This window comes from Pogona vitticeps, chromosome 4 (assembly GCF_051106095.1).
Source record: "Pogona vitticeps strain Pit_001003342236 chromosome 4, PviZW2.1, whole genome shotgun sequence".
Classification (NCBI taxonomy): Eukaryota; Metazoa; Chordata; class Lepidosauria; order Squamata; family Agamidae; genus Pogona; species Pogona vitticeps.
Genome location: NC_135786.1, coordinates 70,674,012 through 70,687,814, shown reverse-complemented (window position 1 = coordinate 70,687,814; position 13,803 = coordinate 70,674,012). Strand labels below are relative to the sequence as shown.

The window sequence follows — 13,803 nt, the reverse complement described above, 5'->3', positions numbered from 1 at the left end:
TCTACCTGCTCTCATACTTACTGTTCCTTGGCTGTTTTTTTTTTTAAATAACTCTCAACACCACATTTATAAGTACAAAATTACTATAAGCACATAGAACTTATTTGGCTTTTATTGTTTAAAAGAACTGCACAGGAAAAGTCACTCTCTGCCTAAGACGGAAAATAAAACAAGGAAGTACCTAGATGAACAGTCCCATATTAGTAAAGCAAATTCTTATCTGATAGCTACAGGCTTCTGCAATTTGAGTTATTTTACCTGATCTGATAACTTAAAAAGCCTATGGACAATGACTAAATGCTCTATAGTTCAAACTATCTGGAGGGCATCTGGCAGTTTTGGCTAAGTCATCTTGGCCTGTTCTGCTTACGTGGAGGGAGGCTCACCATCTTCTTGACTTATTCCAGTTCCCTCTAAAACACATCAAAATATTGCCAGCAATCTTCTGGCAACTGAAATGTTGAACTCAAATACTGAGTTGGATGTAGGGTTAGTCTTAGGGGTGGGTAAGCTAAATTATTGTCTGCCACATTAAACTGAGGGGAGCACTGAGTTAAGCAACTATGTTTTTTAATGTCTTGTTTACAAGTTATTGGTGTATTACACATTCTCAAATTCCCCAGGCAGTCTAAATTCAACAGTATGATAGTGGAGTGAAAAATCCCCTCCAGTACATTGTAATGTAGTGCATGTTGTTGCTCCAAAGTGTATTGCATACCGTAACTCTAAGCACACACAACCACTAGCACAATGGTGTTTGGGATACAGGCCCTCAAAAGTAACTCATCCAAGTGCTGCTGGTGAGTGCTGAGGGACAACAGCCATGGCAATTTAATTACAATTAACTTCACAACAGTATGGTTGTATGCATTAGTATCTATAGTAACATAGAAGTAAAACACAAAGCAAAACACCCAACCCCATCTACAAGAAATGAGGCTCCTGTTTATCTTTTTTTGTGTGTGAAATTTTATTTAGAATATAACATTACAAAACAGACAAAGTGAAAACACTAACCCATCAGTCACTACAAGACCAGGTAGACAAACAACAAAAGATAAAAGAAATAACCCAGTACTAACTAAAACAATCCCTCCCCCCTTTTTGGGTCAGAGACTCCAACATCGTTTGGATCTCGGATTTCTCCAATTGGTTTCCAGTGAGAACTGAGTACATAAAAAAACAAATTTTGCCCTACACTCCTGTCTTTTTCTGGGCCCAAAAATATATTAATTTCCAGCTTTGTTTTACATAGTCTCTTGGTTGTTCCCGCAATGCTTCAGAAAATGTGTCAAGTTCTGCTATATCCCATAACTTCTTTAACAGCTCCTCTGTCATTGGCGTTTTCCATTTTTGGGCCCAGAGTAGCCTGGCTGCTGTGAGTATGTACATTAGACAATATTTTATTTTCTCATCAATAATTTCTGGCATAACATTCAATAATGCTATTTCAGGTTTAATCTCTAATTTTTGTTAAGCAATTTATTTTACTATTGCCCACACCTGGGTCCAATAACTTTTGACTTTTTTGCATAGTTGTTTATAGTTTTTTTTTAGTTCTAACGTTTTAAAAGCTTTCCAAACAAGCAACTATGTTGCACTAATTGTTAGGAGATCTCAATAGCGACACACCACCTGAAATACGAAAAAAAGACTTACTTTGCTGTGTAATATTTAAAGTATTTGCAAACTCAGAACATGGCCTTTTGCCAATGAAATAATACCACCATCATAAAAAGGCAAAAAAGGAACGTGCAACAAAAGCTGCCACTTTGGGCACAGCTCCACTGTGGATCCAAAGACAATTTATGCCACAAAAAAGTGTTACTCTTTAAGGTCATTTTGTACCTCTTCATTTGGGTGTCACCTGATGGAGCCTGGAGAAACAAATGACTCAATGGATACCATCGTGCTTTTGACACCTCACGAGAAAGCAAGGCTCAGCAGAAAATGCAATAATGCTCAGAAAGGTGAAGGCAATGCTGGAGCAATAAAACAAAACAAAACTCCACGGCCTTTAGTTTGCAAGATCTGGTCAGAACTATTAACGACCAGACTTGGAGGTTACTACTTAAGCGGGTTTACTTTCTTGGGCTCCATGATCGCTGCAGATAGTGACAGCAGCCACGAAATTAAAGACGCCTGCTTCTTGGGAGGAAAGCAATGACAAACCTTGACAGCATCATAAAAAACAGAGACATCATCTTGCCGACAAAGGTTCCGCATAGTCAAAACTATGGTTTTTCCAGTAGCAATGCATGGAAATGAGAGCTGGTCCGTAAAGAAGGCTGACCGCCAAAGAATTGATGCTTTGAATTGTGGTGCTGGAGGAGGCTCTTGAGAGTCCCCTGGACTACAAGGAGACCAAACCTATCCATTCTGAAGGAAATCAACCCTGAGTGCTCACTGGAAGGGCAGATCCTGAAGCTGAGGCTCCAATACTTTAGCCATCTCATGAGAAGAGAGGACTCCCTGGAAAAGACCCTGATGCTGGGAAACTGTGAAGGCAAGAGGAGAAGGAGATGACAGAGGATGAGATGGTTGGACAATGTCACTGAAGCTACCAACATGACTTTAACGAAACTTCAGGAGGCAGTGGAAGAGAGGAGGGCCTGGCGTGCAGCGGGTCCATGGGGTCAGGAAGAGTCTGACACGACTTAACGACTAAACAACAACAAAATTTGAGACGGTCGCCGTAAATTGGAAGCGACTTGACAGGACGTTAATGTTTTCAAAGCGCAATAAGACCTCTCCCCCCCCCCCCCCAGTTTCCCCCTTCAGCATTCAGTGGCCATTGAGCAGGAGCGCTGATCGGGAAAGTTAAAAAAGAGGACATCACCAGCCTCATCGACTTCAATCGTTTTGTGTGTGTGTGTGTGTGTGTTTTGTTTTGGTTTGGTTTTTTTTTTTTTTTTTTACATTTATTCTATTATACTTCCACGGCGCTAGTCCCGAACATGGCACTTGGGAACCGGAAGTCTTTCCCTTTAAAAAGCACATTGAAAGAAAGATCCCCTTTGGCCGCTCTAATGTATTTCCTTCTTTTGTCTGTCACCTGATGAGAATCTTCTTACCTATTGGTTGACGCGTCTAGCCCCCTCTAACCACATTTCCTAACTCCATGGTTCCGGCAATGGTCTGATTATAGACTGGGAGGCAATTGGTTGTGCGCATGCGTTGTTTCCGTTTCTCACGTGGTTTCGTTACGATGGCTGTGTGATAGACAGTACTTGTAATCAACGAGGAGTGTTGGGAAGAAGAAGAAGAGTAAGAGCGCTCTGCATGTGTCCCGGGGCCAGAAACGGCTGGTAACTTGGGTAACTTGCCTCACGGAGCAGTTCCTTGTGAGACCAGACCCTTGCACTTGCAGTTTAGGTAACGGGGCCCCTAAACTGCTCCGCATCTTTACGCGTAGGCAAGTTCTTGTCTGTTCAGCTTGCAGCGTTGACATTAAAGTCGTCAGCGCCTCATAACATCGGGATGGAGCCCCTGAGAAACTAGACTAACAAGCATAGTCGGGCAGTGTTTACTTACTTAATTGCCTACACTGTACGTGGCACAGAGTGCGATGTGTGGTCTGAATAGTTAGAGGTCATGAGCCTATTGTTCCGTCCTTTTTGAATCAAGAAGATGCAAGCACTGATCTTTTTGAGAAAGATGGATGCACTCGTTCTCGTTGCACTTTTCTAAACAACAGATTTTTTTATATGAGACACATGATGTTGGAGCCCAAGCCCTTACCAACTTCCATGTGCATTCATATAACCCGAGTATAGGCAGTTTTTATTAATTTTTTGGTGGTTACTTTGTTTCTGAGCACAGCCCAGAGGTTGTAATTGCATCTGGAGGTACTGGATAATTTTCATTTTTAGATTCTTTATCCCCTTTCTCTAATGTCACTTACGCTAATTAGAATGCCACTGTTTGAGATTGGAAAATGTGGCTGTTAGATCTGTGGAGATAGAGAGCAAGATGGATCATGGACTGGAAGTCTTAAGTAAACGACAATGTGTTTTTTTCTTTTTTAAAAAATTGTTCAGGCAAGAAGTGAACTAGATTGCTAGTGGAAGTACAGTATTCTCTTAATTTCTCTAATTACATAAGCTAACAGATTGTTGATATTGAGATAATTAGCTTATCTTGTGTACAGGGATCCTTTGTGAATGTTGCACTTGTACTGTATCTGTTTTGCTGAGTATATGTGAGCTTGGTCACAAAATCAGCTGTAGTAACTGAATTCCATGTTTATTCAAAGCAGCTGGGTATAACACATTCTGTTCAATACCTGGATTCTGTAAGAATCTCTTTTCAGATGAACACAGCACATATTGTATTGTATCAAGTTGATTCCTGTTTATTTTCTCTCCCTGGCTGCAGATTTGAAACAGAAGTTTCCTTTGCAAATCTTGAAATGGGTGGACCTCTTATAACAGGAAAAGTGCTGTTTCCTAGTTTTGCAAATTGGATTGTTTGGTGTCAAAAACAACAACACCGTTGTAAGTTTTATGACAATCGTCATGCAAACCGGAAGTGCGTATCCCAGCATTTTCAGGTGATGAATCTGCGGGAGGGGACTGTGGCATTGCAGGAGGGCAAACCTGGAGAAATGACATGTAAAAGTCAGAGACTGATGTTACTCACAGGACTGATATGCCCTGCCAGTCCTGGCTGCTACCATTATATGCCCTACACTGTCCGATCAATGGAAAAACTCATCAAGTTGATAGATCAAGAAATGCAGGCCATTGGGGGTCAGAAACTGAATATGCCTACCTTGTGCTCAGCAGAGCTTTGGAGAGCCAGTGAAAGGTGGGAACTGATGGGGAATGAGCTATTTCGACTGACAGACAGACACAATAAGCAATTTTGTCTAGGGCCTACCCATGAAGAAGCTATCACAAACCTCATCGCTTCTCAAAGCTATTTGTCCCACAAGCAACTTCCTCTCTTGCTGTATCAAGTAACAAGAAAGTTTCGAGATGAACCAAAACCACGTTTTGGGTTGCTGCGTGGCCGAGAGTTCTATATGAAGGATATGTACACTTTTGATGCCTCAAAGGAGGCTGCCCTCAAGACCTATGCCCTTGTATGCAATGCTTACTACAACATACTTAACCGCTTGGGCCTTCCGTTTGTTAAAGTCCAAGCTGCTACGGGAAGCATTGGTGGGACACTGTCTCATGAATTCCAGCTCCCAGCTGACATTGGCGAAGACCAGTTGATGATATGTACAAATTGTGACTTTTCAGCCAACACGGAAACCATAGATCCCAGTAAAGTGCATTGCCCAGTTTGCGAGGGAAAACTGATGGAGAAGAGAGGAATTGAAGTTGGCCATACCTTCTACTTGGGCACCAAATACTCCTCTGTTTTTAATACTCTTGTCAACACTGCAGAGAATAAACCTGTTATGGCTGAAATGGGCTGCTATGGGCTCGGTGTGAGTCGGATCCTTGCTGCTTCCATTGAAGTGCTTTCTACAGAGGATGCTATCCGTTGGCCAAACCTCATTGCCCCTTATCAAATCTGCCTGATTCCTCCAAAGAGGGGCAGCAAGGAGGAGAAAGGTGCAATGCTTGTGGAGGAATTATATGATTCTATTGCTCAAGCAGTCCCACAACTTATAGACGAGATAGTCCTGGATGACCGGACTGAGCTCACAGTTGGTAAAAGGTTAAAAGACGCCGATAAACGTGGGTATCCCTACGTTATAATAGCTGGGAAGAAGATTGTGGATGTTCCCTCTCTGTTTGAAGTAAGGAATCAAAACACTGGTGAGATATTGTTCCTTACCAGAGAGGCTATTGTTGACTTGCTAAGTAAAGTGCACACATCCTAAATACTCCTTTGTCTTGTGTTTGAATATTAAAGTGCTTATGCATTCCTTTGTCATATTTGACACATGCCAAGGGGGACCTTTGTGACTTTCACTGTTTTGGTTTAGGTTTACTTGCTCAAGGATTGGAAAGGAGGCAGGAATAATGGTTGTTTCCTTTCATGTGTGGCTTGCCCATGGAGTTCAGTGTTGGAAAGTTTCGTTTCTACAGTGAGGATGTTCTACATGAAGGATTCCTATCATCAGATTCAACAAGTCAGCCCTTTGTTACACAGTGTAATACTTCCCTCCCTGACTATTCTTCTAGGAGAAGGAAAAAGTAAGATGGATGTGAATAGGGTTAAAAACAACTCTGAAATACAGCCTTCTCAATGTGGTTCATGGAAGCAGGCCCTTACTTTTCTGTCCAGCTGCCAACATCTGACATAAAAGAAGGGAAAGCTGAATGCAAAATACGAACTAATTCTTGATTTTCTCATGTTTTTCTTGGATATACCATGTTTTTGTATGTAGAATTCCCATAGTTTAACTACAGTGGTGCCCCGCAAGACGATGTTAATTCGTTCCACGAAAATCACTGTTTTACGAAAACATTGTCTTGCAAAATGTGGTTCCCCATTGGAATGCATTGAAATCCATTTAATGCGTTCCAATGGGGAAAAATTGCCGTTGTTTGGCGAAAATCACCCATAGGAAAACCATTTTGTGAAGCGCGGATCAGCTGTCAGAAACGCTGTCTTGCGAAAAACGGTCCTGAAAACACCCATTTTGCGAGTTGCAGACCCAGCTGTCAAAATCGTCTTGCAAAAAACGGTCCCGAAAAAAAAAACATCTTGCGAAGCACGGACCGGAACATCGTCCAGCGAAAATCGCCCATAGGAAACACCGTTTTGCGAAGAACTATAGCGATCGCAAAAACTCATCGTCTAGCGAATAAACCATTTTGCGAGGTAATTGTCTAGCGGGGCACTACTGTACTTAACTGGACTGATCTGATATTCTGCTACAAGGTGAAATTAATTAAATTACATGGGAAGTCCCTAGTGATTTGAGATGGATATTCCCATATAATAATATATGAAATATACAACTTTTAAAATATATATATACTGTACTGAATTTTTCCATCACACCAGAATGTAGATATACTGTGCTGTTGTATATGGATTTCACATGGCTTAACTGCTTAACTAAACATATTACTTTTTCCAAATGGGTAAAAAAAGACCTTCCTTGAACTGAGTGTGTGTGCACTGATTTAAAACCAAATTTCAATTTCTGGCTCTACAGCCAGCATCCTCATATGGTATCACGAAACATATTCCAGACAACAAGATGGAGGGACATAAGATAAATTGCCTTCATGTCAATCTTCTGAAGAAGCAAGGTAAATACACTGTTAGTCTACAAGCCTGACACCTAATTGCAACAGTCTTTACTGCTTTTTCTCCTTTCTCTGAAATCATGTGCTGATTCATGTCCCCCTCCAATACATGTGTGACAGAAATAATGAGGGTGGAGGAGGAAAACAGCATGTCTTGTGTACCTGCCTGTTTTATGTGCCTCTCATGACCTACCCTTGCTAGGTAATGAGAACGAGCCTTCAGGGTTTTGGGAAGTGAAAGTTCTCCCTGTTTTCGACTACAGTGGAGGAATGGAACAGAATCCGCAATACTGGAATCAAAATATTTTTTAAAACAAACCTACAGCTTCCCTCCTGTTGTCTCTTGCTTTTTTTTTCCCTCCCCAAACTGATTTAAGATATGATGGGAGGATGGAGGCAGGGATGATGAACTAATTGATAGTGCTATTGAGCAGGACTAAGTAAAGAACAGAGCTTGGGACTAAACTCTCACTTTCGGGAGCAGTGGCTGGCACTATTCTGCCACTATATTCAACCAATATACCCATAGTGTTCATGATCTTGTGGCAAATGCCATTGTTATCATGAGTGCCTTGAATGATGACCGAACACCTCCTTTGTGACATCAGAGAGTCACTTTTTGTCCATCACAAGAAATGGAATACCAAACCAGTGCCTAACTGAGCTTCTATCAAGTAAGAGCTGTTCTTATTTCCTTCTGTAAATGATTCAACTGTGTCTCTAAGGTTAAATTCCTCTGCTTTTTAGTGTTAGATCTAGTTCCTTTGTCTTTCAAGCATTGCAGTATCGTGAATGCTAGATTGCACATAGCTTGACATATTAAGGTTCAGCATCCACAAGACCAACTTTTTCCCAAACGTATGACTTACAAGTGACTTGGATTACCTCAGAGCCAGCCACAGTGGCCCATGATCAGCAACAATAATGGCTTCCAGATGGTGGAGGCTGAGATAGGCTCACTTTGACCCTATATTTCTTCTTCAGGAATAATATTGGTTGGTGTGACCACCTCTACCTGATGAATCCCCTTTAAACTGTCCTTACTTTTACTAGACTAGCCTTAAGGACAAATCATAGGAGCCCAAGCAGTTTGAAGCTTGAAACATAAAAATAAGATCTGTATGGAAATATAACAACTGGTAAAACTGCATAGATTTCAACTTAAGGTTACATAGAAGTACATGCCAGCTTTCACACATCAGAATGTCCACCTTTGAGGTTCAGTTACAAAGGAATACTTTCTAGTTATAGCCCTTTCTTACACATAGCTACCTCTCCATGATACAATTTATCTCTGTTTTTACAGCTCAATCTAAAATCCAACCTCCATCCATTGAGAAACAATTTAACTCTCTCTTAACTCTCTCCTCCTTCCTTGGGAAACAATTTAATTATCTCCTTTTTCTCACCCATTTTATATTTTCCAGGCTTGTCTTGATTGGCTGTCCTGAATTCTCTCAGCCAATGTGGTTCCACCACAGTTGGCCTGGCCATTTCTTCCCAAGTACTTTTCCCCTCACAATATGAATTACTAATTAATTTTTTTACAAACACATCTCACTGTGTCCCCTGATGGAAGCAAATTGTCTGTTGTTAGAAGGAGCTTGAAAGATTGTGCTTATTACTAAAAACATGGATGTTTAGGCAGGCCTTCCCTTCCAGTTAATTCCTGTCGTCTTTCCTTTTTTCTCTCTATTTGATTTATTTTTATTTTTCCCATCTTATAGAATCATCTAATTAATTAATTGTTATAAATTTTTTAGAACTTGTTATCATTTGTTGTAAGCCGCCTAGAGTGGTCGAAATGACTAGATAGGTGGGGTATAAATACAATAAATAAATAAATAAATAAATACATAAATAAATAAATAAATAAATAAATAAATAAATAAATAAATATTATTGACGTAGTTTAAAAAAGGGAAACTGTGGTTATTGTTCCCATTGTTTTTTGTGAGCGTGAGGAATTAGATGTGCTATGGCATGTCAAATTTCTGATGCAAATCCACCAATGAGGCAACACTGATGCGATAGATTCCTATCTCTCTCCTCCCCACACCATACAGGGACATAGCTCATGTTATGAACATCTGCCTTCAGGATTTTGAGCAACTGTATCTGAGGGCCAAGCAATGGGCCAGGATTTTTGAAAAGGAGCTCACCATGGCATGTGAATGACCTGAACAGCAGGATACCATCAAATATTTACAAATTTGTGCGGAATTGGAATTCTTCACAGTGATTCCAAAGATGGAGAAAACAAGAGAAAAGCTCGTGTCTAGATATAAAGATTCAGCTGAACCCGTAACTCAGCCATGTCTTCGGACAACCAGCAGAGAAGCATCTGAGAGCCCTCCACCTGATTTTGTGTCAGAACGCTGCATGTCACAAGCCATTCCTGAAGGTGAAGAGTGACCTCTAGGGTTTGGCATGGAATTAAGTACAGTCTAGATCAGTGAGCAATATGCACTTTCCAAAAATATACAAAGGAGAAAGTTATCTCTCACAGCTGTCCCAATATGGGTCTGATGTTATCTCAACTAATGATAAGGAAGTAATGCACAAATTTGCAGTCTTCCAGCGATAGTCCTACACTGTTCTGAGTGGTGTGGAACCTGTGCTTTAAATTAAAAGAGAAAACCCTCTTCAGTTGTTTCATTTAACTTAGCATTAACAGCCCTGCCCCTCCCAACAGCCAACACAACAAAGAAGACATAATCCACAACTCAACAAGTTGCTCTCAGCTCTGCACCCTGGCAGTAATAAGGCTAACAAGCTACTCTGTATTGAGCTTATAATTGTTTTAAATGTGGTTTTAATGTTCCTAGAGGGCTTGATACATGAAATTACTTGCCCTTTATAGTTGAGAATTCTGAGTGGACAAGGTGTAAAATCACCACCAGTCCAAAAAATCTTTTATATTGTCTATGTTCCGTTCCATCAAGTCAGAACCAACTTATAGTGATCCCAGTAAGGTTTTCAAAGTAAGTGAGATGTTTCAGGAGTGGTTTTAGCAGTTCCACTCCTCCAGGCATTCGAACCCTGTTCTCCAGAGTCCTAATCCGCCACTCTAAATTCATGTGAAGATTGCAAATAAAGGATTTCTGTTCTAACTAGTATAGCCAATAATGAGGTGTGATTGTAGTTATGATCCAAGAACACTTGAAAAAACAAACCATAGGTTAAAATAATTGAACCAGAAAAAGCTGAAGCCATGTACATAGCAGCTGGACCCTTATTCTGTTCCACTTACATACCCTTTTTGTTGACTTCAGTAACCTCCAGCAAGGTCCATGAAGTGATGGTGTATGACGCAGAAATAGAGAATGAGAACGTTGACTCAGGAAAAGCGGCACTGGATGATTATAATAAAAGGGTAGGAATTTATTCCTATTCAAGCACAAACTAACTTCTCTTTGCCATCATGCTTTCCTGAACTTTACTTGTAACATGGAGTACATATGTTTGCATTTTTCTGTCTATATCTGAACCTTATTGTCAGCTAGCTTCAGAACTCCTTTTCACGCTGGGGATTAACTGCAAGACTAAAAACTGTGGCTGTGAGCAGTGCAGAGGAAGGTGGGGAGGTCACAAAGCACCAGTGTGAACCTGGTCTCTTCTCTCACTGACATCGAAGGTCATAAATATGTCCTCCATATGATTTCTAGAACAAGTGTCAGGCTTCTAGGTTATGTGTTCACATGTCCATGCATCCACACACATAGGCGGAGAGAGAAAGAATTGTAACCTATTTTTAAGATGGCCTGGGAGTTTGGCTTCCCTTTTCCATTCAATCTTCAAGGCCCTTTTTAAATCACAGGGACAATTTTCTCATTTCATTTGTACATTAAAACTAGGGGAAAGCTAGGAAAGTGAGGGAGGGAGGGTCAGCATTGATTTGTGATTACTGAGTACTAAGTTTTGACCGTTTCCTTTCTCCATTCTACACTAATGTTTTTCTCCCCACCATCCTACTTCTGACAAAGAGTCTTCCCTAGTTAGATGTACTCAGGGACCAACCACATGATGTATTAAAGCGGAGAATGCTGGCAATCAGCTGAGTGAATATGGCTGTTAACCTACCATTGTTCAACATACCATTGTAACTCCTTCACATGCCATAATGTGAAAGTTGACCCAATATGATCATATATATAAGGACTCTAAACCTTCCATTTTTTTTCTTAATAGTGTCAAATAAGTCCCCAGGAACTGTGCTCAAAAACAAGTCGGAATGATAATCAAAAGTTCTGCTGTCAGAACCAGAAATTGCAGTTTGTTGAGCAGATAATGGTGAGTTGCATGAAAGGACAACCGATAAAGCCATCTACTTTATAAAGCACAGGATTTGTTGAAACAAACAAAATTGTTGGTGAAGTGGAATTGAATCACTTATTAATATTGTTCATACTATGGTATTCCCAGTTACTATGAAGAGATTTGAAAGATGGAGAGTGAAGAAGGCTGACCAGGAGAAAATGGGTTCATTTGAAATGTGGTGTTGGAGAAAAGCTTTACTGATACCAAGAAAGACTATATAAAGCAGGCCTGAAGACTCAGTAAAAGCTAAAATGACTAAGCTGTAAGCTGACTAAAATGTGGATGTACTTTGGACATACCATAGGAAGGCAAGACTCTCTGAAAAGACAATAATGCTAGGAAAAATGGAAGGCTGTAGAAAAGAGGAATGCTTAATATGAGATGGATTGACTTGATGTAAGCTATGTCTCTTAGTTTGTGAGACCATTGCAGGCTGTTCACAATAGTATCTTTCAAAAGTTAATTAATTCACAGGGGTGCCAAGAATCAGAAGTGATTTGATAGCACATCACAAACCAGTGGTGGTATATGGGGTCCTTTATAAGGAGAAAGGCAGGATAAAAATATTTTAAATAAACAAAACAAAAAAATGTTATGACTACTAGTGCCACCACTGTCATAATTTTCTTTTCATTATCATTTAACTCCTTCTTCTTAGAAGGACAGAAGCAATTAACAGGTCCAAAAGTGAACCAGGGCTTCTATGGAAGCCCACATAACATCCTAGAGAACTGCGGGGACAGAGTCAGGCTCATTGTTACTGTCAGCAGGGCCCTGTCACCACCACTGCAGCAACTGCCAGCTTGCTCGCTCACGGCACCAGGTAAAGTAGGACATGGGTAAGCATATTTCCAGGTCAAATGCTCAAAGGGTGATGGTTCCATTTAAACAGCAATGCTGGTGAGTTCAGGAGTATTGCTTGGGCATCTTATATGCATAAGCTGGAGAAACCTACTAAGAACAGTCTGTCCAGAGGCTCCCCAGATATTGAGCCAGACCTGTTTCTGTATCTCTGATAGATTATTTGAGCAGGTGCATCTTTTTTCACTTTTGCATGGCAAACCAAACACAGAATACACTTTTCTACACAAATGTTGAAATAGCTGGAGCCCTTTTCTCATGTGCATCTTATTACCCTAGACACAATGTAAGAAAGACAAAAACATTCAATAAATCATTTAGGTTGCAACCTACATGATGGGATTCAAGGTCACTTCTGGCTCTGATGAGATTGAAGGCAACTGGCCTAAAATACAGAATTTGGACTTTTTCCCTCTCTTTTGCCCATGCATGAAGTTATTCTATGAGGCAAGAGCTTTTGCTATTAATTATTATTTGTAAAGATAACGGGCAACTGTTAAGGCTTCTTTTCCTTGCATTTCAAATTCATAGACACAGATTGCAGCCTCGCCAATGGATCACATAGACGAACGCGCTACATCTCTGCGCTGTCAAGGGATGCTTCTCGTTGAAGACCTAAGGTATTTCTACAAGCACACACACATGCACAGAAAGTACATCATGTGCCCATGCATGCGCTCACCTTTTAGCCTATCTTAAAAGGCGCTTAACTTGTCGCACTACGTGCACAGAATTAATTGAAACAAAGCCTGTAGAAAAGGAAGAACTATCTCATCTTGGGTAATAAGGAAAACTTACACGTTGTTAGAGTTCTGGATTGCCTTCTTGTCTATCTCAATGCATAATTGATCCTTCATATAACATTTGGGATGTATATTCTGAAATTGTTTGATCAAGATGTAGCTGTTCTGAGCAGCAGGATATACTGTAAGTACTTTGAATGAATCAATAAAATAGCCTCCTTTTCTTATTTTCTGAACTGTTAGATTTTGAGTCACGTGTCATTTGCAAACAGTTACAATACATACTGATAGATCTCTGTCTCTTCCTTTCATTACTACCCCCTTGAGCCAAGTGGAATTATCTCTGTGGGTGAAAGAGAAGCTACTCAGCATCTCCATTGCCAGCGTCTTTGCCTTGCCCTCAGTTGACACCTTACAAAGGCAGGCTGGGAAAAAGGTCAATGTGCAGGTATTTTATCATGTGTTGGTTGTGGGCAGATAATATGGACAGTGTCCTAAAAAATCACTAGTTCTTGGAAGCAGATGAAATCATATGGGCCCACTCACATTCATTGTGTGAATTCTTTGTAGCTATTGTGTGAGATTCTGGCTTCTTAGTGTGGAACAGGATCTGAGGTGGGCCTGCTTTCCATGCTAGAACAAAACACATTGACCATGCT

The 13,803-nt window shown here is 40.5% G+C and overlaps 2 protein-coding genes across 3 annotated transcripts in view; both read left to right on the top strand.

Moving 5' to 3' along the window:
* The first annotated feature begins 2,335 nt into the window (after positions 1-2,335).
* On the top strand, positions 2,336-7,074 carry PARS2 (prolyl-tRNA synthetase 2, mitochondrial). Of its 2 annotated transcripts, none has more exons than XM_072997661.2 (2): positions 2,336-3,267; positions 4,378-7,074. In XM_072997661.2, exon 2 carries the CDS (start codon positions 4,412-4,414, stop codon positions 5,837-5,839), a length of 1,428 nt encoding a protein of 475 aa, XP_072853762.2. In that variant the 5' UTR covers positions 2,336-3,267; positions 4,378-4,411; the 3' UTR covers positions 5,840-7,074. The 2 variants fall into 2 exon arrangements, with proteins under 2 accessions (XP_072853762.2, XP_072853761.2); XM_072997660.2 differs by having other exon boundaries at positions 2,336-3,375.
* Positions 6,053-13,803, top strand: part of MROH7 (maestro heat like repeat family member 7) — a 33,471-nt gene continuing 25,720 nt past the window's right edge. The window contains 6 exon segments of the mRNA XM_078393059.1: positions 6,053-6,112; positions 9,408-9,631; positions 10,506-10,596; positions 11,412-11,513; positions 12,933-13,021; positions 13,472-13,592. Of these exon segments, the coding sequence (XP_078249185.1) occupies positions 6,053-6,112; positions 9,408-9,631; positions 10,506-10,596; positions 11,412-11,513; positions 12,933-13,021; positions 13,472-13,592 (687 nt within the window).

What these genes read in the sequence shown, in the direction of transcription:
- PARS2 (XM_072997661.2), top strand. Translation starts at nt 4,412, where the DNA reads ATGGGTGGACCTCTTATAACAGGAAAAGTGCTGTTTCCTAGTTTTGCA.